Source organism: Phacochoerus africanus, chromosome 5 (genome assembly GCF_016906955.1).
Source record: "Phacochoerus africanus isolate WHEZ1 chromosome 5, ROS_Pafr_v1, whole genome shotgun sequence".
NCBI classification, from domain to species: domain Eukaryota; kingdom Metazoa; phylum Chordata; class Mammalia; order Artiodactyla; family Suidae; genus Phacochoerus; species Phacochoerus africanus.
In genome coordinates, this window is record NC_062548.1 from 62,554,222 (window position 1) to 62,580,581 (window position 26,360).

Sequence of the window (26,360 nt, forward strand, 5' to 3'; positions counted from 1 at the left end):
CTTGAGGGAACAAGGCCAGGGTGCTGGGGATGGGAGGCAGTTAAAACAAGCAAGAAACGTCAAAAAAGTTGTTTAATAACTCCTTTCCAGTCCCTTTCCACACCAATATTTTCCCCAATTTGAAACTCTGGCCTGGCTGTTTCTATCCTCAGTTTTCCCCACCCACCCTTCTTTTGTGTTAGTGTTTAAGTTTTTGGTCAGGCTTTCCTCACCAGTGAGTATGGTTCTTTGAGGTGAAGGACCTCACTTTCTATGTCAAGATTTGGACAGCAGTATCACCCAGTAATAGCATCACTGTGACATGCCCAAGGAATCTGAAATTTCAGAAACAAATGTGTTAGAATGAACCGATTAATCCACTCTCCCACGTTGATCTGCCAACCATGGAAACAAAGCCACATTTCAGCCAGTTAAAACACAGGAGCAGAGACCAAGAGCTGGTTGTACATTCCTACACCTCCTCCTGATTCTTTCTCCCTGCCCCCTCGCCTGGCCCTCTAAGTCCTCCCCCGCTAGCTGGACAATGAAATGCCTTTGTTTGCTTTATTTTAAAGGGGTACCATTCTGAGGCTACATTCTCACGGTCCATTCTTCGCTTGCGATTTCCCCTTTGCTCCAAGACTGAGGATCACACCCCCACTCTTCCTACAGCTTTCACCCCTAGTTCAGGACATTTGACAACTTGGCACAATGGCTAACGTTTCTCTTGTAATTTCTGAGTCTTTTTCCTCGTCATCAAGGGTGCTGCTAGAAGCTAGCCTTGTTTATTTTGTATATGTGACCCCCTTCTCCCTCCAGACTGGCACAGAGATTCACAGGAGTATGCTCTACTGACGTTGAAAAAATACAGAGCCGAGTACTGCGTGCCCGTCCATATTACTCATTTTTATGTTCCTCTTGCTGGCCGCGCCACACTCAGGATGGGTAACCAAAGAAAATGCAATTAAACTTTGCATTGGGACATATCCACATTCAGCAACCTTTGTCCTGGGAACCCTGTGCTGCAACATCTGGCTTGTAACACCCCTGAGACTGAAACAGCGGGGGCGGGGGGAGGGGGACGGGAAGCTGTTAGGGGCAGGGACCACTGAGCCTAGTTCTACCTTTCCTTTTGGCAAAGTCTCCTCCAACACACACAGGCACAAACTACTACATTCTCACCTAGCGACAGAAAATCATTGTTTTCTGTGTTTTACCTCCTACCCCTCAAACGCAATGGTGCCAAAATCTCCCCAGTTCACCAGGACCTAGCATAAACGTACTCTGTTTTTACCCATTTTAAGAGGATAATTAACTGACCAATTTTTACAAAATATACACAAAGCGACACTATCCAAAGTCCAATCCTCAGACAAAACCAATTACCAAACATCTGCAGGGCAAAAGGAAAGAGAGAGGGTAAGCCACTGGAGCCTTTAGGAGTCGCGTCAAGATTGCAGCTCTGTACAGCTTTCCAAGCCCCAGACTTGGCGAAACTCTTCGCCTGGACTCCTCCCCCCACCCACCCGTGGGCGCCCTCGTGGCCCCGCCCCGGCCCCTCCCCAGGCCCCGCCCCTCATCTACGTCACTTGTTATGTCTCGGCTCAGGCCGCGGCCGCCGCAGGTTCTCTGCTCCGGAGGCGACGGCCGCGGCCTCACGAGGGGGCGGGGGCGTCAGGGACGGCTGCGGAGGTCCGCGCCGCCCAGCCTTAGCGGAGCGAACGCTGCGTGATCGGGAGGCAGCCGGATAGCCGCCCCAGGGAGCAGTCTCGGGCCTATTTTTTCCTTTTTTTCCGCCGGGACCTCGCCCCGCGCGCACCATTTCCCTCTGCAGACTGTGACGCCCCCTCCCGGGCCGGGCCCCAGTGCCCGCCCGCCTGAAAGGCGCCGCCCGCCGGCCGGAGCGAGCCTGGAGCCATCGCCGCCGCCGTGCCCACCGCGCTTCTCTCGGAGCCTGGGCGGCCGGCGGGGCCTGGGGCCTGGGCGCTGGGCGCGGCGCTGCAGCGGCCGCTCCTCCCCGCGCTGGGCCCCGGGCCTGCCCTGGCCGAGTGCCGCGCCCTCCTGACCGCCGCCGCGGGAGCCCGGCCTTGGCCTGGCTAGACCCAACCGCCTCCCAGGCCCGCTGCCCCGCCGGCCCCGGCCTGCTGCCCGGCCTCCGCTTCTTTTGTGGGTCTGGTGGTGGTTTTTTTTTTTTTTTTTTTTTTTTTTTGGCTTTTCCCCTGATCCTCTTGAGATTACGGTGCTGAAAGGCGGACCCCGCAACCTCGGTTAGCGCCCCGCGCCGGGGGAAACGGCCCTCAAGCTGGTTCTTCCCCGCGGGCTCTCCCTGCACCTCTGTCCTTTCGGTGTTTAATTCATGGGCTTTTTTTTTTTTTTAATTTTTTTCCATTTATTTTTCTCTCCTCTTGATTGGAAGGCCCCGAGGGAGGCTCTGCGTCTCTGCCCCTCCTCGTCCTTTCCTCTCCCCCGCACGAATCGCCGATCCACCTGCCTCCCGCCGGGCATGGCCCCACAGTGACGGCGGCGGGCGCCGGACCACACGCCGACTGGGGGCCCTCGCCCAGGCTGCTGTAAATACACACTCCCCTCTCTACTCTTCTCTTCGATTTCTGAGCTCTCTGCAAAGAGAGAAAGAGCAGGGGAAGATGTGGCTGAAGCTTTTTTTCCTGCTCCTCTATTTTCTGGTCCTTTTCGTCCTAGCCAGGTTTTTTGAAGCCATTGTGTGGTATGAAACTGGCATCTTTGCCACCCAGCTGGTGGATCCGGTGGCACTGAGCTTCAAGAAGCTGAAGACCATTCTGGAGTGCCGGGGATTGGGATACTCGGGGTTGCCCGAGAAGAAGGACGTCCGGGAACTGGTGGAAAAGTCAGGCGAGTATCGGCCCCCCGAGGGTCCCCTTCCTGGTACCTGGTGGTCCCCCAGAATGAGGCCGTACCTGGAAGGGTTGTGCAGACCACTTCCAGAGCCGACTAGATTTTCTTTGTCCAGGATTTCTACCCCAAAAATATAAATCGCAGTTTTGAGAAGGAGGCTACAATTACGTTGTAGGGGTGTTGGTGTTTCTTTTTAAGGTTATTTTAAAACAACAGTTTAAAGTGCAGCTTCTTAGCATTGTTTACTAAGTTGAGTGATTTTCTCAAAATTCCGAAATGTCGATTACAAACTGGAAAGCATTATTTGTCGCTCGAAATTCATAAATATAAAGGAAAGGCAAAACCTTCAAACGTTGTCTGTAGATAGCAGCATTGGTCACCATAGTAATAGCAAGTTACCCAAAGGGAAAATCATCATTGGAATATTTAATATCAAAGAGGCATTTAGGCCTAAGATTTAATTTTTATTTCTTTTTTCCAGTTTTATTGAGATATAATTGATGTACAGCACTGTACAAGTTTAAGGTGTATTGCCTAATGACTTGGTGGCATGAAATGTTTGTCACAGTAAGTTTGATGAAAATCCATAGCTCATTATCAATACAAAATTAAAGAAATAGAAAAAAAATTTTTCTGAGATTTAAATTTTTTAAATGAGTTTAAATATAGAGAAAGGGTACACGTACGGTATTATCTTTTCATACTTGGAGAGCTAATTTGGAGAAAATAAGGTGAATATTTTTTGTGAATGCCTACCTTGTTTTGTTTGTTTTGAAAGAGCTTATTTATATTTTTGTCCGAATTTTTAAAAAAAATCCTTGTATCTTGAAAGTAAACTTTTTTCCCTTCTGTGTCACAGGCACTGCCACATCAACTTAAATGAGTGGAGAAATAGAATTGAAATAGAGCTAAGAGAAACTTAACATCTTGAATGCATTTTCAGTAACTTGATTTCGGTGTAGGATTGGGTGAGAAATATGCCTAATTTTTTTCATCCCTGGACAGAATATAACTTTGTTTAGATATACTTCCTGGAAGAGGAAGGTACTGTAATTTGAGAAAGGCATTCTGGGTTGCTGTAGGAACCCAGCAATTGAAACTGATAGTTATCTTTTTTTGTTGTTTCAAGTATATCTGTCAGCTGTGTCTTTTACAAGACAGTTTTTTCCCTTATTTAGTGTCATAGCCAAGTAGTATGATAGATAAGAATACTAATTCCTGAGGACTTTAGCACTCAGATATTTGTAGGTTAAGATCACTTCTGGGATAGAGAAGGCAACACTCCCTGTAAAAGTGATAGTTTCCCTTAGAGAAAATGAAAAAATTGTGTATTATTCTTGCCTCTTGTTTACTGACTGAACAGTGACTTATTTCCACCATGGCTGGGATGGGGAGGTAGGAGGAATAGAGTCAAGTAGAAGATCCCTAATAAATAAACTCTAGGTTTAGAAATGTAACGTGTCAAATCATTTTTCATGGTCAAATAATTTGATAACATTTTTTTCTTTTGGCTTTTGTATAGTGTTGCCTTCCTGTGGCCTAAAAATACTTGCAACTTTGAGTGTACAAGGCATGCACATAATATATAAAGAATACATGCAGCCCACGAAAATAGGACTCAGATCACATTTTATAGCAGAGAGGTCTTGGTGTAGCAGTTTATTTATATCCGTTATGAATGGTTTTGGTGCTGTCTTGATACAGTGCTTGTTTTCAAATTGTTAAAATTTAAGGCAAAAGTTAAAATAATTTGACATTAGTGTTTACTTTTTATTTCATGATACCAGCTGTAAATATACACTGTAAATTTGTGTATAAATATGGAGTTTGTTCTTACAGGTAATCTTTTGTATCTAACCTCCAAGCCATAGAAGTCCTGTTGCTGTTTTAAGCAGATGGAGATGGCAAATTTTATAAACCCATTTCTAAATCTTACAAGTCAGAAGTATATAAATCATACTGTTTAAAAATTGTTTGATACCTGGACAGAATTAAATAATATTGTGACAGCTTTTTGGGCTGGTATAAATTCAGTAATTTCCTAATTTATGTGGTAACCTCACCAAATTATAAACTCCATGAGGAGATGGATTTTTATTTTTTTGTCCATTTTTGCCTGACACATAGTAGATTCTTTACATATTTACTAAATGTTTGAATCTTAAATAGGTGTATTTAGGTTCCATTCCTCTGTAGAGTGCAATGAAAGTATAATGACCTTTTTTTTTTTTTCCGCTGCACTTGGGGCATGTGAAGTTCCCTGGGCTAGAGATTGAACCTGAGTTTCGGCAGCAACCCAAGCCACAAGAGAACTCCTGTGACATAATTTAACAGTGTAAAATGGAATTAATCATTGAAGATGAGAATATAAGATTTTTTAAATCTTAATGTTATTTTTTCTTTTGTTCAGGTGATCTGATGGAAGGTGAGCTCTATTCTGCACTCAAAGAAGAAGAAGCATCTGAATCTGTTTCTAGTACCAATTTCAGTGGTGAAATGCACTTCTATGAGCTTGTAGAAGACACAAAAGATGGCATCTGGCTGGTTCAGGTATTGGAAACAATGACAGAAGTAAAGTTATTTTTACCAAAATAGTAGTCACCAGCTGGTGATACTTTTGTGTACTTGTCTCTTGTTTCTTACTTATAATTCAGTTCCTGTAGGGAGAATCCAGAGTCCCACCAAAGAACATGAAATTAATTAAAGAGTAGGGAAAGGAAAGTGTTGGGGAAAGAGAGTTGACTATTTTGTTTAGAATCAGCAGAAGCAAATCCATTTTGGTTGTTGGCTAGTCATTGAAGTAAGAAACACATATATATTCTTTTTATTTAGTGATTTGTGCTATTTCTTGCAGTTTTTGTTAACTCCAGTTTTTAATTCAGTGATCCAAATAATTTTTGTTTCTAAAGAAAGAACCTGAAAGTAAAAGTAAAGGAATCCTTCAGAGTTTCTGCTGTGGTGCAGTGGGATTGGCAGCATCTTTGTAGTGCTAGGACACAGGTTCAATCCCCGGGCAGCACGGTGGATTAAAGGGTCCAGCACTGCTGCAGCTGCAGTGTAGGTCTCAATGGCAGCTCAGATCTAATCCCTGGCCCAGGAACTCTCCATATGCTGCAGGGTGGCCAAAAAGGACAACAACAAAAAAGGGAATCCTTCTGTTGGGAAAATAGCCAACTTTGTGACTAGAGAGGAAGAGCTGTTCAAGGGAATGGTGGGGTGCTTATTACTTTGCTCATGAAATTGACGAGATTATAGTTTTACACCCTAGCTCCTTCCTGTGCTATCAAAACTGAGATTTAATTAGCATATTAGAATTTTAGAGCTATGAAGGGCCTTAAAAATCATCTTTTGTGGAGTTCCTGTCGTGGCTCAGTGGTTAACGAATCCAACTAGGAACCATGAGGTTGCGGGTTAGGTCCCTGGCTTTGCTCAGTGGGTTAAGGATCCACTGTTGCTGTGTCTCTGGCGTAGGGCAGTGGCTATAGCTCCGATTAGACCCCTAGCCTGAGAACCTCCACATGCCGCTGAAGCGGCCCTAGAAAAAAGCAAAAGCAAAAAAAAAAGACAAAAAAAAATCATCTTTAAAAAAAAAAATCATCTTTTGGAGTTCCTATTATGGCACATTGGGTTAAGAATCTAACTGCAGTGGCTCGGGTTCAATCCCCAGCCCAGTCCAATGGGTTAAAGGATAGATCCATGATGCCACAGATGTGGTGTATGTCAGCAGCTGCAGCTTGGATTCAGTCCCTAGCCCAGGAAATTCCATATGCTGCAAGTACAGCCATAACATTAAAAAAAGAAGAAGAAAATCGTTATAAAAGCGTGGTTTATGTACCACTCGTGGTAAATAAGTGGGCACACATTATCATTTGTGTATTTTTATGTAAATTAGAAATATCAATATTATATTGAACATGTAGTTTCATAAATATTGTTTAAGGAAAGGATAAATTAATTTTTAAAATTATAGGTAAATTAATGTTAAGTAAGTTAACAACATGAAATCAGCTGAAATTATGATTACTGAACCAAGTTCAAATGCCAGGCTCCCTGATTTCTTGTCCAATGTTCTTGTCATTTCACAATGGTGTTGGCAGAGTTTGGTTCAGGGTATAGAAGACAAAATAGCTGCTGCTTCATATTTCTTTCTGGAAGCAATGACTTCAAAAAAGGGTAGAAAAAGCTGTGAGTCCAGAGACCTTAGTTGGAGATCTGGTCCTATCACTAACTTGCTATATGATCATGAGTAGATAGATTTTCTGTTGTACATGGTCTCAGATAAATACATATATCCTTGAAGAGTAGTCCCCAGGGTTGATGGGTTGATGTTGGGGAAGCCGTCAGACGATTGCACTGGATATCCAGGACCTATCCTTTACTTGTGCTCTTCCTCCAGATAATACGGCACTTTTTAAGATCAGCAAATGGAAAGACTGGGAGGAGGTCTTGGTACATCCTATACGTTATCCATCAAACTCTAGTTTATTTCCATGGTAAATTATTGTTACTGAAAAATAAACTAGCGGAGTTCCTGCTGGTAACAAATCCGACTAGAATCCATGAGGATGTGGGCTCAGATCCTGCATTGCTGTGGCTGTGGTGTAGGCCAGCAGCTACAGCTCTAATTCGACCCCTAGCCTGAGAACTTCCATATGCCCCACATGCAGCCCTTAAAAACAAAACAAAACAAACAAACAAACAAAAAAAACTGGCATTTGTAAAGTTTTACTTTATAAATAGCTATTCCATTTCTTTTCCCAGATGTTTATTTCTGATAGTCTGATTGAGGGAAGACTTAGTGGTTTTGATCATTTCAGTTTTATTACTGAGAATGAACTGAATAGTCAGTTCATTCTCAATAAATGTTTGTGAGTAAATGTTTGTCCACACATTGATCAGGCCTATGGAGATGAATGTAAAGATGCTGCACACCTTCTAAAATTGGAAAAGCCAGGTCAAAAGCCTGGAAATCCTGTTGGTATATAGAGTGCTGCTTATCAATAACAAACACATTCTGTTTCACTAATTAGCAATATATTCTTGGCTTACAAATGATCTACTACTCTTGATGTCCTATTAAAGATAAGCATGGATTAAACTCTCTTAATATGTTACAAAATTTGAACCATTTATTCAACAGTTATATATACCAGGCCTTGTAGATATATATACCAGGAATGTACACGAGGCTGAGTCCTTGCCCTCTCAGGCAGCCTACATTCCAGTTGGGAGAGGGAGGCACTAAAGAAATAAAATTTAATCTAACATCAGTTAGTGGAAAGTGCTAAGAAGAAAAATAAGCAGGGCAAGGAGACGAGAGTGGCAAGAATTCTCAGAATAGGTGACCCTTGGATGAAGTGAAGAACAAGTAATGAATGGTAGTGAATGTTAGCAATATAAATCCTAATCACGGAATTATTTTTCTCTGACAATGTAGGAATTGATAGTTAAAAATGACTCCTAAGAAAAAATGGAATGTATTTACTGTATGGTTTTCAGTGTGTTAATGGTGCAGAAGGACGTAGTTTTTCCAGTGATTTTCAAGGTTTGCACTGATCACCACTGGCTTGTGTCCCCTCGGGCTAGTGGCTTACATCAAGTGGCTGGCTTAGGTTGGAAGAACAGTCTCTGTAGAACAACTGAGATTTAGATCGAAACCTCAGTCACAGTGTCCTTAGCACTATGAACTCACCAGCTAAGCTAATCAGCATGGACACTTTGGTTTAAGCTCTTGAAAGAAGGCTGTGTTGTTCTGTTTTTTAATTGAAAATATCTTCTGGAAGTTCCTCTTGCGGCGCAGAGGAAACAAATCCGACTAGCATCCATGAGGATGCGGGTTCGATCCCTGGCCCTGCTTAGTGGGTCCGGGATCCAGCATTGCTGTGAGCTGCGGTGTAGGTCACAGACATGGCTTGGATCCCCTGTTGCTGTGGCTGTGGTGTAGGCTGGCAGCTGTAGTTCCTGTTCGACCCCTAGCCTAAGAACTTCCATATGCCATGGGTGCAGCCCTAAAAAGAAAAAAAAAAGGAAGAAAGAAAATATCTTCTAAAAACAGAAAAGAAATAATCTTCCAGTTGCCTGTCATTCTTTCAGCTCAGATTGTATTTATCTAATCTCTTGTGAAGGATAATATTCAAGAATTCAGTTAACAATTTAAGTTGTTCTTGGAGTTCCCATTGTGGTGCAGCAGAAACAAATCTGACTAGGAACCATGAGGTTGTGGGTTCAATCCCTGGCCTCGCTCAGTGGGTTAAGGATCTGGCGTTGCCATGAGCTGTGGTGTAGGTCGCAGACGCAGTTCCAATCTCGAGTTGCTGTGGCTGTGGTGTAGGCCGGCAACTGTAGCTCCGATTTGACCCCTACCCTGGAACCTCCATGTGACGAGGGTGTAGCCCTGAAAAGCAAAAACAAAAAAAAACAAAAAAAACAACAATTTAAGTTTTTGTTTCCTATTTGTTTTTAAAGAAGCTGACAATTTGTTTGCTGTATCGTTGTTATTTTTTTTTAATCTGTGAGGGTGCATAGATCCCAACCAATTCAGTCTTTTTCATATTGCCTTTATTTTAGGTATCCTGTGTCAGAAATATTTAAGCACATCAAAGTTCTTCTTTTCCTCCCAGGTTTCTAATATCATTGTCCTACCGAGATGAATTATACTGTCCTTTTGTATTTATAGAGAAAAATGTGGTTGTGTAGCATGTGACTGATAATTATCACTTTAGACTTCATATATTATGTCACTGAAAGGATGGCTAGATTTACTGATTTAGGGAAAACGTGACTTTAATAAATGGGTATATGATTTAGCTGTTCCATCAGTTGGTCAGTTCATTATCTTTCTAGAATTGGTTGGTAATCTAGGTTGATTGTCTGTTTTAATGACACTGCATGCAGAATGACACTACAAAAGGAAAAATGAATTTCTGTAATTTATTTAATTCATCCTATATCCCTATGATTTCTGTCTTCTCAGTAACTCATGAGTTTATTTTGTGAATAATACATGTTGTTGGTCTTCACATCTTTCTCCTTATTGTTTTAAAGCATATTGGTGTTTGTGAATTATCCTTATAGAGCATTAGCATACTTCTTCTCAGGTGCAGCTTTTCCGTGCCTCTACTGTATTCTCTGTAATATGAAGTGGAAAGAACTAATTTTAGTTTGTAAGGCAGCAGCACATACGGGACATTGTCACCAATGATACACTGTGTAATCCATGGAAGAATCAAGTCATCTTTTTTCTGTCACTTCTGACTTGTTAGGTGTTCCTTCTTTGTTCCTAACCTAACCTCATATCTTTCATTAGCTATTTAAATTTCCACTTTTATGGATTCTTTGATTCTGCTGCCAGCCAGTCTTTTTAGCATCCCAAATAGAAGATACTTCTCTTTCAAAAACTTCTTGGTCAGAGAGGCAGATGGAATTGTGGATGGGTTTCTGAAATAGAGAAGTTAGCATCCACTGTGGGTTCTATGGATTTGTCCTTATCTAAACGTTTCTGTTTCCCTGTTTTGACTTTTGTTCAAAGAAGTGCAAAGAGGGACTTTGCTGTCTGTTCTCTACGGGCTTTGTCACATTATAGGGAATTTTACATCATTGGAATTGAGGTAGAAGGGAGAAGCATAGTGTGATTTAAAGTAAAGCTTTAGGTCAATATTTACTGACATATTAAGTTAATATAGTTCCTGTTTGGCTGAAAAGAGTTACTAGCTGTTTTAAAATGTGTTTATTTTTACTCCTGGATAGTAGTTTTGCTCAGGGAGTTTCTAATGTGTTTATTATCCTCTTGACACTATGCTAAAGGTGAAATACATGGCAAACCACCTTATTCTTTATTTTGTAGTGAAAAGTTTTTATTTTTCTTCAGTGATAAAGAAAGCTAGTGAGGTTACCAAAGAAATAATGAAATCAGAAGTTCTTGGTGTGGTGCAGTGGGTTAAGAATCTGACTGCAGCAGCTTGGGTCGATGCAGAGGCGTGGGTTCAATCCCTCCCCTGCCCATTACAGTGGGTTAAAGGATCTGGTGTTGCCCCAGCTGTGGCTCAGATTCAGTCCCTGGCCCAGGAATTTCCATATGCTGTGGGTGTGGTCATAAAAACAAAAAGAAATAGTGAAATGCCATTGAGTTTTGTTTTTGCCAGTTATTCATCTTCACTTTTAATGATTTTATATAATTTGCATTTTATATTTTGGTTAGTCCATGATCTTGAAAGTAGAAACTCCCTGTTAACAATGAGGTAGTGAGAGATGCAGAAAATATCATAGCTCTTCATTCCTTTTATATGCGGTTATGTTATTTAATTTAGTCTCTGTATTTGTTATATGGGGATTAACAATATTAAAAGGGATATGACAGATGTTCTGATTAGTAATAAAGCCCACCTCTGAAAAATAGGCAAAAGTGTGTGCATTTTGTCTTATACATGTGAAAGGGACTAGGCAGTAACTGAAGGCCCAGTTTTTCTTTGTAAGTTTAACTGGACTACACAAGACTGACATCAGAAAGTATGGGAACTTAGCATCTCACACGGTCCAGCTCAGTTCCATCCAGTGGTGTGCTGGAGCCAGCTCATACTGCTGCGGGAAGGGAAATTGTTGTTATCTCTTCCCATCTCCACTTTTCACGATGTTACATTGGTTAACTTAAAATCGGCCATGTGGGAATATTAACACCAAGGAAATCAGGAAATGATAGAAACCAGAGCTTCCATTTTCTTCTAGAGAGCTGGTTGTTAAACATTTACCAGCAAACCATTGGTTTCATCCATTCATCCGACCGTCTAACAAATATTTATTGAAATCTAATGTCTGCCAGCTGAACCTTGTGATAAACACTGAGGTCCAAAAAGACAAACAACCTACAGTCTGTGCCATAAGACAGCTTACAGTTTGGCTTACTAATATATGTGGGCCAGTAAAAATCATAGCGTATGATTATCTTTCCCAGCTCAGTTAGATGGTCTGTGATGATGCTAGCATCTTGAGAGAACCTAAAGAACTATTAGACAATGAAGTGGAGCCTAGGAAAATTAGTACTAGGAAAACCTGGTAGTTTTGTTTTGTTTTATTTTTTTCTGGAAAAAAAGTATATTTTTAAATACACTGAAATGGAAGTCTTCATGTGGGACCAGGGTCAAGAACATTGATGTCCAGTTGCACAGCAAGGAACTAGTTACGCTAATGTTTGTCAGAAAACATCCAGATGACAGGCTGCTGGGGAAGGGGACTTTTCGTTATAACAGACAGCAGAAATTTGCAGCCTTTAGAGAACCTATATAGTCAGAAGAGAATGAGTTACTAAACTGTAAACAGCTGAAACAGTTTAATCCACCATAAATATTTAGTGCCCAGCTGAGTTAGATGCCATACTAGCTATACAGATGCTGGTTGGAGAGGCAGATGCCTGGGAAGGGGAAGAGGAAGAGTGCTTCACTTCTGGCCTGTGTTGCCTGGCCTAGTCCAGACTTGAGACTTGGAACTCAGGCTGTACATTCATCTAGTTTTTTTGTAGTCTCTGAAAATGCCCCCCGCCCCCGCCCCAGAGAATGCAGCATCTTTCATCCTTCATGAACTGCCAGGGAACATGTTCCCCTTTGACCAGCAGTGTGAATGCCATTCACAGTCATTCTGTGTGCTGTTGGTTATGGTCTATAGCCTGGAAACTCTTCCTGATGGGACACAGCAGTAATAAACTTAGAGTATGTTACTATGCCATGTGACAAGCCAGATGAGTTCTTCCGTGGGAACATTTTTAGTGGTTGTATAATCTGGCCTCCACCAAATTTAATTTATGGTAAACCTTCAGTTGAGTAATATAATTGTATAGGATATTGGACAAAGCAATTTATAATTGCATAAATATAACTATAGAGTCAAATAAAATGCTTTTGTGCAGTGCCTAAGGGATTTTTTTTTTTCTTCATTTTCGTGTGGTTCTCTTAGGGATAGTAAACTCTTCAAAAGCAGATGTTGAGATAGCTTTCTGAGGCCCCAGGTTAAAATTGTCATGTACCTGCCTCAGGGATGGTCCCACCTCTCTTCACACACTTTTTTGTAACCAGGGGCCCCTGGGAACAACCCCCTCTCATTCCTACTTCCTTTCCTAGCATTAGAGAGCTCTTATAAGTCTGAAAGATATCTGTTCAGTGACAAGGATCTTCACTGAAAGATGCCCTAGATGGAGGGCCAACCCTTATATTGATTAGAGCAACCTCTTCATTAACCCCTGGACACAGCTTCATCATAAACATAGATGTGAAGTGTTTGGGTTGTTTGAAGCCTTGATCAGGAAATAGGAGCGAAAGGGTAGTTCTTTTTAAAAAGAGCGCAAAGACTAGGGAGTGTGGCAATAGGATTTTACAGAGATTTCCTAATCCTTCTGATTAATCTGAAAAGTAGCTTCAAGATTTCTTTGGTTACTTGATGGAAAAAGGAACTGTGGTATTGTCTCTTCAGTGGTAACGACAAGAAAAGAGAAAAGAAAAGTCTGCTGCGCTTGATCTCCCATATTCTTCAGATAAAATTTATGAAATACTTTTAGACGATGGAAAAATAAAGTTAGGAACTTCCTGGGTACCGTAACCTGCGTGAACCTCCTCAGAAAGTGCTTCACCTACTAAGACCATGTTTTCTCCTCCTGGCTACCTCAGCCATTTGAGTGTTTTAATATCTTGTGTCTCCCTCGACAAGACCATTTATCCTCACCTAAAGGTTAAGGATCTGGCATTGCGGCAGTCGTGGTGAAGGTTGCAGCTGCGGTGTGGGTTCAGTCTCTGGCCTGGGAACTTCCACATGCCATGGGTGCAGCGGAAAAACAAACAAAAGTAAAAAAAAAAAAATCAAAACGATTTGTTCAATGCCCTGAATTAAGTGTCTGTGTATGTATTTATTAAGTTCAAAGTTATGTTACAAAATGTTACCTATGTGTGTCTATATAGGTGTGAAGATGCTAGTATCAGTGTATATAGCAGGGGGTTTTAGACAGTGATCTGTCTGCACATGAAGCGGACTTTAAGTCTCTTGTCACCACCATGTGCATTCTCTCCTCCTGCTGCCCTTGAAATTTGTTAGACTTCCCAGCAGAGGGGCCAGAGAGGTATTGGCACCGTCTCTTGCTGCTCCCGAACACTCATTTCATACAATCCCTCACCTGGGATTTCACTCCTCAGAGGCTTTGTGAACATGAAAATGGCCCTTCCTCCTAGAAAGATTAGAGGCCCCCAGAGTATTGTATTGTAATTTTGAATTAAGTAGTATGAGTAATATAGCATTCATGAAAATAAACTTGGCCTATAGACCCTGAGCTTAAAATAAATCAAACAGATGGTTTCATGATGATATAGGACACTTTTGGCTTTAAGTTTTCATCTAGTTATTTTCATTTTTAATATATAATTTTTGCTTGTTTTTCCTGGTATCTCTGGAAAGGAAGATTAAGAAATAAAGGGAAAATGTGTAAGCAATTAGAAAGAATAAGAAAGGAGTCACTACATATTTTGAAGGTTAATCTGTAATTTTTTTCTTTCTTTAAAAAAAAAAAAAGAACACTTTTTTTTTCCTCCCAATCCTAATTGTGTTTGAAAGCTTTATTTGCTAATTTGAAGTAGAAGTTCAAGAATGAGAATTTATAATAGTAATGTATTTAATATGCTAAAACCTTTTATGATTGTTAAGAAAAAAGCCCTAGAAGTAGTAGTATTGATTTAGTCAAGCATAGTTTAATAGAAAACATGTGTTTGACTCGTGGCTTCATAATTATACTTTAAAAAAAATTGAGTTTGAACTTGTTAAACCCACATGTGGTAATTTTTAGTAAGTTTTATTTGGGTTACTTAAAATTTTCTTTTCAAAAATCATGGACATGGAGAACAGACTTGTGATTACCAAGGGGGAGGGGGAGGGAGGGGGATGGATTGGGAATTTGGGGTTCATAGATGCAAACTATTGCCTTTGTAATGGATAAGCAATGAGATCCTGCTCTGTAGCACTGGGAACTATATCTAGTCACTTATGATGGAGCATGAGAATGTGAGAAAAAGGAAAATAAAATTAAATAAATAAATAAATAAAATTTTTTTCTCAGAGCAGACAAATGGCTCTAAGGGCCAAATTCTTCCTATGTAAGTTTGTTCTAGAGAACAGGCCACATGGTTGAGAAGGTGGCCAGGTTTTTAGTATGGTTTTGACTCCCTGTCTACATAACTGCCATAGAGTGTGAGAGTTTATTGTACTATATATCAGTGTTTTAAATCTTTTCCAGTTGGACAGTTGCTCTTTCTACTAAAATTACAGTGATAATATGATTATATAGTAAATAAGATCTGGGAACAGAATATATTTGTCAAAAAAAGTGAAATTATAGATGTAAATGGTGATTTGACTCCATTTTAGGGTGATTAAAGTTTCTGCTTTTCTTTTGGGGGAATAGGTCATAGCAAATGACAGAAGTCCTTTGGTGGGTAAAATCCACTGGGAGAAAATGGTGAAAAAGGTGTCAAGATTTGGAATACGTACAGGCACGTTTAACTGTTCCAGTGATCCCAGGTAAGTTGATTAGGCAACTCGTAGAATTTGAGTTCTGACCAGAATTTTTTTTTTTTTTTTTTTTGCTTTTTAGGGCCGCATATGCGGCATATGGAAGTTCCTGGGGCAGGGGTCAAATCAGAGCTACAGCTGCTGGCCTACACCACAGCCACAGCAATGCGGGATCCAAACCACGTCTGTGACCCACACCACCGCTCACGGCAACACTGGATCTTTAACCCACTGAGAAAGGCCAGGGATCAAACCCGCATCTTCATGGTTACTAGTTGGGTTTGTTACCACTGAGCCACAATGGGAACTCCCTGACCAGAATTTTTTTTTTTTTTTTTGGTCTTTTTGCCTTTTCTAGGGCCACTCCCGTGGCATATGGAGGTTCCCAGGCTAGGGGTCCAATCGGAGCTGTAGCCACCAGCATACGCCAGAGCCACAGAAACGCAGGATCTGAGCCGTGTCTGCAACCTACACCACAGCTCACGGCAACGCCAGATCCTCAACCCACTGAGCAAGGCCAGGGATCGAACCCGCAACCTCATGGTTCCTAGTTGGATTCGTTAACCACTGAGCCGTGATGGGAACTCCTGACCAGAATTTTTTAATATAATAAAGACAGTGGTATTAGAAGCCTGTTTAAACTGAAAGTTAATTATAATGTCTAGCACATTGTTAGTTACACAGGTACTTGATGAATAGTTTTTGATAACTGGCAGCTTATTTTCTCCCTTGAGATCTCGTCTCATTTTTCTGTGTTCTTTCTAACAGGGATGACTCTTTAGAGTATGTCTTCAGTCTTTTTGTTTCAATTTTATTTCCCCAAAAGACTCTAGTATATGGCTTTGTGCTGATCTAAACATTTTTCCATAATTGGACCTCTATTTTGCATTTTGACACTCATTTCCATCTGCCTACAAGTGCCCCTAGATACATCCTGTTCACTAACCTAGTGTTCAAATTCATATTCATCTTTTTCTTTAGCAAATCACATGCCCTTCCTACCTTTTCTTTTTCTGTCCTTTAATATATTTTTTCCACTTTCTCAGACAAGAAGCTTGGAGGCATTTTTGTTTTTCTTTTTGCCCTCATTTCCAGTATTTCTTGTTTCATTATTCTGTTGTTTCTTCTTTGAAATGTATTTTATTTCAATTTCTAGTGCCAAGTTAAAAATTGAATTCATTGGAGTTCCCGTTGTAGCTCAGTGGTTAGTGAATCCAACTAGGAACCATGAGGTTGCAGGTTTGATCCCTGGCCTTGCTCGGTGGGTTAAGGATCTCCAGTGTTGCCGTAAGCTGTGGTGTATGTCGCAGACATGGCTTGGATCCTGTGTTGCTGTGGCTGTGGCTGTGGCTGTGGCCTAGGCCAGTGGCTACAGCTCCGATTAGACCCCTAGCCTGGGAACGTCCATATGCCGCGGGTGCGGCCCTAGAAAAGACAAAAAAAAAATTGAATTCATTTATTGATTTAATTATTCATCAATAAATGTTTAATGGAAGATCAGTGTGTACAGCATATTCTGTTTGCTGACGGCAGGGCATGTAATATGTATGTAGAAACTCCCAGGTTGTTTCTTTTTTTTTTTTTTGTCTTTTGTTGTTGTTGCTATTTCTTGGGCCGCTCCCACGGCATATGGAGATTCCCAGGCTAGGGGTTGAATCAGAGCTGTAGCCACCGGCCTACGCCAGAGCCACAGCAACGCGGGATCCGAGCTGCGTCTGCAACCTACACCACAGCTCACGGCAACGCCGGATCATTAACCCGCTGAGCAAGGAAGGGCAGGGACCGAACCCGCAACCTCATAGTTCCTAGTCGGATTCGTTAACCACTGCGCCACCACGGGAACTCCACCAGGTTGTTTCTAATGTAGGTGGATTGGGCCTGACTTACTTGTGTCCCTTATATGTGGTCACAGTGGAAACCCATTCATTGTAGAAAACCCTTCTCCACCTCTGCTACAGCTCAGGGTCTGTGGCCCTTCTTCTTCAGGCCGACAGTTACTTCAGTTCTCATTGTCCTTGTTTTTCTCACTCATAAGATAGGGTGAGATCTGTGATAGGAGGATCCCCCCCGAAGGTTGGGGATAGAAAGGGAAGTTGTGTCTTCTAATTCTCATTTAGTCTCCTTGTTTTCCCACAAAGCTCCTATTCTCATCTTCAACCTTGATCACATTCTAATGCTTTGGTTGACATGTCTGAGATAGCCTAAGTGTTAATGTTCTTATGAAAAGGAAATCATTAATATTTCTGCCTTTTGTTTACCAACGACACTTGCAGTTGGTCTTATTCCGTCATTCCCATGTAAAGTCTAAGTGAGTGAAAGATCTCTCCCCCTCCCCACTGGTGATTGCAATAGCAGAACAAATAATAGTTCTGATATTTTGACTTTTTTTCAGATACTGCCGCAAGTCAGTACTCTTATCACTATTTTATTGAAAAATATTCAGAATTTATTTTTTAAACAGTGAACTAAATAATACACTTTAAACACTGTAATTTATAAATATATTAGAAAATATCAAGTAAAAATGGAAGTACCCTTGTGGTGCAGCAGGTTAAGGATCCAGCATTGCCATAACTGTGTAGTAGGTCACAACTCAGCGCAGATTTGCTCCCTGGCTTGGGAACTTCCATATGCCACAGGTGCAGCCAAAAAAAAAAATATATATATATATATATACATATATATATACAAGAAGCTTTGGAGGCATTTATGTATATATGTATATATATACAAAATATAAAGATTAAGCACGTATTTCAGTCTAATATAAGTTCTTAGATAACATTAATAAAGAGTTCAAGGAGTTCATTCGTGGCTCAGTGGGTTAAGGATTTGGCTTATCACTGCTGTGGCTCTAGTTCAGTCCCTGGCCTGGAAACTTTCAAATGCTATGGGCACAGCCAAAAAACAAAAACAAAAAAAAGATTCAAAATGAAACTAAGTGCATCTTAAATTGAAGATACTCTATTAAGAGTGAAAAAGTGAAAAAAAAAATTAATGTAATCTTATAAAACAGAATGCATCAGGAGCGTCATGGTTGAGTCCAGGGGACTTCAGTGCAAATTTTTCCAGCTTTTCTTTTGAAAAGCCCTCTTTGATTCTATACTAGCTGAGGAATGGTGAGGAGGTACATATAAGCTATCTCCAAGTTTCCTCTAAGTCTTTCATCCTCAAATAATCCCACCTCTCATTTATGATGAAAGAGACCTTTTTTCAGAAACTTTTTGCTCTTTCTTAACTGGAGCTATAATTTTTTGTTATTAAAAAAGCACTTTTACGTCATCTTCAGTTTCATCATGAAGATGAAGGTATTATTATTATTATTATTATTATTATTATTATCTTTTGTCTTTTTAGGGCCGCACCCCCGGCATATGGAGGTTCCCAGGCTAGGGGTCTAATCACAGTTGTTGCTGCCGACCTACATCACAACCACAGCAACGCAGGATCCCAGCCACGTCTGCAACCTACACCACAGCTCACGGCAACGCCGGATCCTTAACCCACTGAGCAAGACCAGGGATCGAACCCGCAACCTCATGGTTCCTAGTCGGATTCGTTAACCACTGAATGGAAACTCCAAAGATGAAGATCTTGACGCCAAGTTACTTATATCAGTTTCTGTTTCCTTTTATTCAGAAAGTCACCTAGAGTAAGAACTATTGTTGCCATAAATGCTGTGCTTAGAGTCATTCTTTTCTTTCTTTTTTTTTTTTTTGAATATTCTGGAGATATAGAGGAACAAAATTGGGAGATATAGAAACGAGTTTTCAGCATGTCAATGCAGGGTGTAACTGGGCAGAGAATAACATTATTCAGCAAATGTTTTGGTCATGTGTTGAACAATTGAGTCATCGTCTTGATCTCAAATTTTTAAAGACAGCAAAACTCTACTCCCCTGCCTATGTTGTTTTCTTTGACTGTAGTTACTTCTCTACCGTGGCCTCCCAGGCATCCTCCTCTAATCACTGGTCACACTATAAGCAGTACCTTCCTGACCTGTTTAACTCCCCTTAAGAACATTCCAGTAATTCCTGTGGCGGCTCAGCAGTGACCAACCTAACTAGTATCCATGAGGACGCAGGTTCAATCCCTGGCCTCCCTCAGTGGGTTGAGGATCTGGCATTGCCGTGAGCTGTGGTGTAGGTCGAAGACACTGCTCACATCCTGTGGGGCTGTGGCTGTGGTGTAGGCCGGTAGCTACAGCTCTGATTTGACCCCTAGCCTGGGAACTTCCATATGCCATGAGTGCAGCCCTAAAAAAGACAAAAAAAAAAAAAGAAGAAGAAGAAGGTAAGACCACTGCTCTGTGCAGCAGCTGGCTCTGTCCGTGGCAGCAGTTTTCATTTCCTTCCCACATAACCAGCATGCCTGGCCCTAACTCCTCTCATTCCCCAACCAAGTGATCGGTCTCAGAGGGCTTTTCCCTGCTGGGTCCATGCTCTTCCGCCCTCCCTCTCTGGAGAAGTAGGAAGTGAGCCTGTATCTTCAGGAGGTTGGAGCAATAGGGCGGGGATAGTAAAGAGCAGATGGAAGACACTGGACTTACAGGAGCTGATGATAACAGGGGCCAGGAGAGCTTATGGTGAAAGAATCAGGGAGGCATGCCCATGGGAAGCAGGGAAGAAAGGAAGGGAATGGGGACACTAACAAGGGACAGGAAGGCCAGAGAGGCAGATGACCTTGAGGAAATAGCACTATATAAACAGAAATACCAACGTTGCTTTTTAAATACAGTGTACCTTACCAGAAGCTGGAGTTCCAAAACTCACTAGCCATTGTTTTAAAATCATTTTCAGTCTTAAGAGTCTCTAAGAGATCTCAAAGGTTTAAGAACCAGAGGAGGAGTTCTTGTTGTGGCTCAGCGGTAACAAACCCAACTAGTATCCATAAGGACTTGGGTTCGATCCCTAGCCCTAAGTGGGTTAAGGATCCAGCATTGCCGTGAACTGTGGTGTAGGTCGAAGACAGCTCGGATCCTGCGTGGCTGTGACTATGGCGTAGGCCAGTGGCTATAGCTCGGATTCGACCCCTAGCTTGGGAACTTCCATATGCCGAGGATGCAGCCCTAAAAAGACTAAAAAAAAAACAAAAACAAAAACAACTAAAGGATATTTACATGGTATTGTCATTGAACTTATTCAGGCCTTTATAAAGTTTTTTTTTAAATTGGCAGTAGAAGTTTTTATATTGATATATAGTAATATAATCTTAAAAATAATACGAACATTAGTCTTCATTTCTGTTAGCAGTAGGGTTTTAAAATTAATATGGTATACTTGTGTTTTGGATTTCATAGTTTGAAAAGTATGATTTAATTTGAAGGATATATGATGACATACCCAATTTTTTATTGTCCTGGGTAGTCTTAACTTCTTTTGAAATGATAAACCTTGTAACTATTGGAGTTCCCGTTGTGGTGCAGCGGTTAATGAATTCGACTAGGAACCATGAGGTTGCGTGTTTGGTCCCTGCCCTTGCTCAGTGGGTTAACGATCCAGCGTTGCCGTGAGCTGTGGTGTAGGTTGCAGATGCGGCTCGGATCCTGTGTTGCTGTGGCTCTGGCGTAGGCCGGCGGCTACAGCTCTGATTAGACCCCTAGCCTGGGAACCTCCATATGCTGCAGGAGTGGCCCAGGAAATGGCAAAAAAAAAAAGACAAAAAAAAACCCTTGTAACTATTATTTAGCTCTGAACTGAAAAAAAAGCATATAGTACATTTGTTTTCTTCCACAAAGAAATGTATGCACGAAAACTGCCTGTTTTACATAGTAAAATTTTGTGTCACAAAGACTCATTTAATTTATGACACAAGTCATCCAGATATTATCTGAGGTGGTTATAAAAGGATGAAAAGAATGACCAAGAATAGAAATGTATCATCACAAGTATCCTATGCAATTAAAAAAGTAAAGCAAGTTAGATATTTAATATGTAAATAAAGCAGTTATCTATATGCCCCTGATTTGTTTGGGGGAGGGGCAGGATAAAAACAGTATTTATGTCAATTATTTTGCTTTGGATAAATACACTTATAGAATAGGAGATATTTCATTTTGTAGGAGTGTGTAATTGTTAACCCATTTCAGTTAAAGCAATGTTGATATTAGTGTGGTATCTCTCTTGTTAAGGAAGTAAATTAACTCAACAAGAAGCTGAGTTGTGGTCTCTGATTCTGAGTCACCCAGATAGTTTCTCAGAGTCATTACTAACCTTGTCTTTGTGACATAACATGTTGTGTTCTTTTAAACTATATAATGAAACTCCTGAGATAAAATTGATCGTATTATCATCACAAAACCATATACAGTATTGTGAAGAATTTTCTCTCTCATTTCTCTCTATTAAAATGTGCACTTAATTTAAGATTATCCATACTTACTAAGTAAAGCATAATGATTTTTACATCAGTGTTCTGAATAGCAAAATAAAAATTAAACACTTATTACTGTTCATTTATAAGACTATAATGAACAAAATATATCCACGTGGTAGTTTTCTTTTTCTCAACTTTACTAAGGTAAATTTACATATCATAAAACTCCATGTTAGGTTTTTAGAAAAAAAACTTTTTTAAAAAAAAAAAGGAAGATGGAAAATTGTTTCACCGATTATCTCGTCACTGTAATTTAACAGCTATTTTCATTTTCCAATATCTCCTTTCACTCATCGTGTAGTTTTTTAGGGAGAGAAATTTGTCGCAAATATTATAGCAAGAACCTGTCCATATCTAAGAGGATTGGAGTGAACCCATTAGATAAATCTAAACAAATGACTTTTAATTTTAGTTAAATTTGTCTATATTTACTCTGTTGTAAAATGGAGGTCATACTTGTATTGAATCTCATCTTAATCTGAAAATTTATTAACATTGTTCTATGTTAAATACTCCTCTTCTTGGTCCTCATTAAAGATATTAGACAGTACAAAGAATACGAGACTTGTTCTTTTCTATGTGAATTTTATACAGATTACCGTGTGACAGTGCCACTGTGCATCAGGCGTGTGGTGGGTACATGGGTTAACAAGTGGGTACAGCATGGTTCCTACCCTCAGGAGCTTGCATTCAGGTCAGAGACTCAGCAGTTAAGATAATCTCTTTCCTTCTCTCTTCTTTGCCCACCCGAATCTAACCATCCTTCAAGAACTAGTTCAATTCCCAAGCCTTTTGTGAAATCGTCACCAGATCAAACTCCTAATAATTCTCCCTTTTAAAAAATGTCTTTTACATCATTTAGAAATAGAATATATAATTTCATACTTTTGTTTTATCTCCTTTAATGATTTTAAATTCCTTGTGAACAGGAATTTTCCTATTTCCTTTTGGATCTTAACAGCATGTAATGCATTAAATGTAGATTCATAATAGATGCTGATGTATTTGCTGCTTCCCTTCACTCAAAGGCTTTTCAAGCTACAGTTTTCTTTTTTAAAAAATAAATAAGTTTACTGGAAGAGTTGAGTTTATTTTTGTAAATGTGGAAAATTGGGACAAGAGTTGTAGGACACATAGATGGAGTTCTGTGGTAGCTCAGTGAGTTAAGGATCTGACATCACTGCTGTGGCTTGGGTCACTGCTGTGGTGTGGTTTTGATCCCTGGCCCAAGAACTTCCACATGCCACAGGTGCTGCCAAAAAAGAAAAAAAAAAAAGAATAAAAAAGCAACAGATACAAATCAAAAGTGCTATATAAAGAGCTTGCTTTTTCTCTTATGTAACTGCCAGGTATTAATACTACTTTTGATTGTTTGTAAGTTGTTTGTTTTGGGACAAGGAAATTTATCAGGGAAGACAAACTTTACACAACGGTGAAGATGAGTAAGCTAGTTCACCTGGCAGCCTAGCTGTTTACTTACAGTTTCCTCTCTTATAGATACTGCAGGAGAAGAGGCTGGGTGCGATCCACACTCATTATGTCTGTTCCACAAACGAGTACTTCTAAAGGGAAAGTCATGCTTAAAGAATACAGTGGTCGCAAGATTGAAGTAGAGCACATTTTTAAGTGGATAACTGCGCATGCAGCTTCTCGGATCAAAACCATTTATGATGCTGAACATTTGAAAGAAGAATGGAATAAAAGTGATCAATATTGGGTAAAAATATACCTATTTGCCAACCTTGACCAACCCCCAGCTTTCTTCTCTGCACTAAGCATAAAGTTTACTGGAAGAGTTGAGTTTATTTTTGTAAATGTGGAAAATTGGGACAACAAGAGTTATATGACAGATATTGGTATATATAGCATGCCATCATACATACTTAGGACTCCTGAAGGAATTTACAGATATGGAAACCACACAGGCGAATTTATATCCCTTCAGGCCATGGATTCGTTTTTGCGCTCAGTGCAACCCGAAGTAAATGATTTGTTTGTTTTGAGCTTGGTTCTAGTTAATCTTATGGCTTGGATGGACTTATTTATCACACAAGGAGCTACCATAAAGCGATTTGTGGTTCTCATAAGCACTTTAGGGACATATAATTCTCTATTAATTATTTCCTGGCTACCTGTGTTGGGCTTTTTACAACTCCCTTACTTAGATAGCTTTTATGAATATAGCTTGAAATTGTTGAGATATTCCAACACAACCACACTGGCTTCATGGGTAAGGGCGGATTGGATGTTTTATTCTTCACACCCAGCCTTGTTTCTTAGTACATACCTTGGACACGGTTTACTAATCGATTACTTTGAGAAGAAGAGACGGCGTAACAACAACAATGATGAAGTCAATGCCAATAACTTAGAATGGTTATCAAGTCTGTGGGACTGGTACACCAGCTACCTCTTCCACCCAATTACTTCTTTTCAGAACTTTCCCGTAGAGTCTGATTGGGATGAAGACCCCGACTTGTTCTTGGAGCGATTAGCTTTCCCTGACCTTTGGCTTCACCCTCTGATACCAACTGATTATATAAAAAACTTGCCAATGTGGCGATTTAAATGTCTTGGAGTCCAGTCGGAAGAGGAAATGTCGGAGGGTTCTCAAGATACTGAGCATGACTCAGACAGTGAGAGCACAGACACTCTGAGCAGTGAGAAGGAAGTATTTGAAGAGAAACAAAGCATAGTTCACAGTTCTCCGGGACGAACAAGTCACAGTGATGCCGAGGCTTGTTCATGTGCCAGTAAATATTGTCAGACCACCGCTTATGAAAGGAAGGGGAGATCATACGGCTCATATAGCAGTAATGAAGATATGGAACCAGATTGGTTAACTTGGCCTGCTGATATGCTGCACTGTACTGAGTGTGTTGTTTGCCTAGAGAATTTCGAAAATGGATGTTTGCTAATGGGGTTGCCTTGTGGTCATGTGTTCCATCAGAATTGCATTGTGATGTGGTTGGCTGGGGGCCGACACTGTTGCCCTGTTTGCCGGTGGCCTTCTTATAAAAAAAAGCAGCCATATGCACAACACCAGTCCTTGTCAAATGATGTCCCCTCTTAACCATGTGCAATTTGTCCTTTATAAGCTCTGCGTGTCTTAAAGCTTGCCTTTTTAATGTTAGTCACATGTTTTTGTGGTTTGACGTTTAGTTCAATGTTAGTGCAGTGACAGGAAATACACATTATGCTAATGTTGATGACAGTTATTTGGTTGCCTTGAGTGTCAATTTGAATGCATACTTAATTGTAAAAATTTTTATTTACAACATTGCCAATTCAGAAGTTAATGTTTTTTTGTAAGCACAAAAGAAGTATGATAGAAATTTATCCTAGCAAGACTTTACAAGGTAGGATCAAATTCTCATGGAATTGAGATGGTTTCTTATCCTAAATGTTTCCTCCCTTTTTACAATCTCTGTCCAGCACCTCTTGGTTAAATAATGTATGCTCTGAGACCTGAAATTAAAACAGACCTATGAAATAAATTATTTTAAAACCAGAAAATTACAGCTTTTCCAATGTTAAATTGTTTTCGATAAGGTGGCTGAGTGCTGTGTTTTGCTGGTTTGTTAATTTCACAGGTAAGTCATATATGATTCTTGACTCTTGGGGGGGAAAAAAAGACAAAATGATATTGCTCACACTAGCCAGACGTGATGCCAGTTCACCTTTTGGCTTGGTTTGCTTTGATGGGAAGGAATTTCATTGTGGACTTTTTTTAAAATATTAAATCATTTATGCACATGCACATATTCATGTAAATAACGTCAACCATAGCGTATTAGCCACACGTAGATTACTTTATATATTTTTGTGACTTTTTATTTTGAAGAAATTTTTACAGAAAAGTTGGAAACATAGTACAATGAAAAACCATATCTCTAATTCACCAGGTGTTTACATTTTGTTACATTTGCTTTATCTCCTCTCTCTGTATCTGTAATCTTTTTTCTTTTCTCTCTCTCCCTCTCTCTTTTTTTTTGCTGATCCCTTTGAAAATAGATTTCGGTCGTCATGATGCTTCCTTACCACTAAATATATCACCCTTGTGTCTCCCAAGAATAAGGGATTTTTAACATAACCACCACACCATTATCACACCCAAGAAATTTAACTTTGATTTAATAACACATAATATGCAAGTCTTACTCCCCAGCTGCTTCCCAAGTATTCTGTATATATTTTTGTTTTGTTTTTATTGGGAATTCAGACAAACTGTTTACATGGGGTTAAATCTCGGAATTTCATTCTTTCCTCTAGAACAGTTCCCATGGTCTTTTCTGATATTTTTGAAGAGTACAGGCTAGTTGGCTTAGGGAATGGTCCACATTTCTGGATCTATCTGAGTGTTTAAATGATTAGATTTGAAGAATATTGCCTAGGTAATATGCATTTCCCATTTGTATGATGTCAGGAGGCACGTGATGTCCATTCATCCCATTGGTGGTGATGCTAAATTTGGCTAAGGTAAAATCTGCCCTGTCTTGTCATGGTAAGGTACTTTTCCACTTTATAATTAAGAAGGAACCCGTGAGGCCATGTGAGTATCCTGTTCTTCCACAACTTTTATTTAACTTATCAGTTAT

At 40.2% G+C, this 26,360-nt stretch overlaps 1 protein-coding gene across 2 annotated transcripts; it reads left to right on the plus strand.

Annotated features, from left to right (window-relative positions):
• The first annotated feature begins 1,573 nt into the window (after positions 1 to 1,573).
• Positions 1,574 to 25,278, plus strand: RNF103 (ring finger protein 103). 2 transcript variants are annotated; one of them, XM_047781585.1, is made up of 5 exons: positions 1,574 to 1,625; positions 2,680 to 2,850; positions 5,264 to 5,403; positions 15,281 to 15,396; positions 23,260 to 25,278. In XM_047781585.1, exons 1-5 carry the CDS (start codon positions 1,574 to 1,576, stop codon positions 24,833 to 24,835), a joined length of 2,055 nt encoding a protein of 684 aa, XP_047637541.1. In that variant the 3' UTR covers positions 24,836 to 25,278. The 2 variants fall into 2 exon arrangements, with proteins under 2 accessions (XP_047637541.1, XP_047637540.1); XM_047781584.1 differs by lacking the exon at positions 1,574 to 1,625 and having other exon boundaries at positions 1,716 to 2,850.
• The last annotated feature ends 1,082 nt before the right edge of the window (positions 25,279 to 26,360 follow it).

What these genes read in the sequence shown, in the direction of transcription:
- RNF103 (XM_047781584.1), top strand. Translation starts at nt 2,625, where the DNA reads ATGTGGCTGAAGCTTTTTTTCCTGCTCCTCTATTTTCTGGTCCTTTTC. An exon ending in GGAACTGGTGGAAAAGTCAG is followed by an intron (nt 2,851 to 5,263) that starts GCGAGTATCGGC and finishes TCTTTTGTTCAG; the next exon opens with GTGATCTGATGGAAGGTGAG. An exon ending in ATGGCATCTGGCTGGTTCAG is followed by an intron (nt 5,404 to 15,280) that starts GTATTGGAAACA and finishes TTGGGGGAATAG; the next exon opens with GTCATAGCAAATGACAGAAG.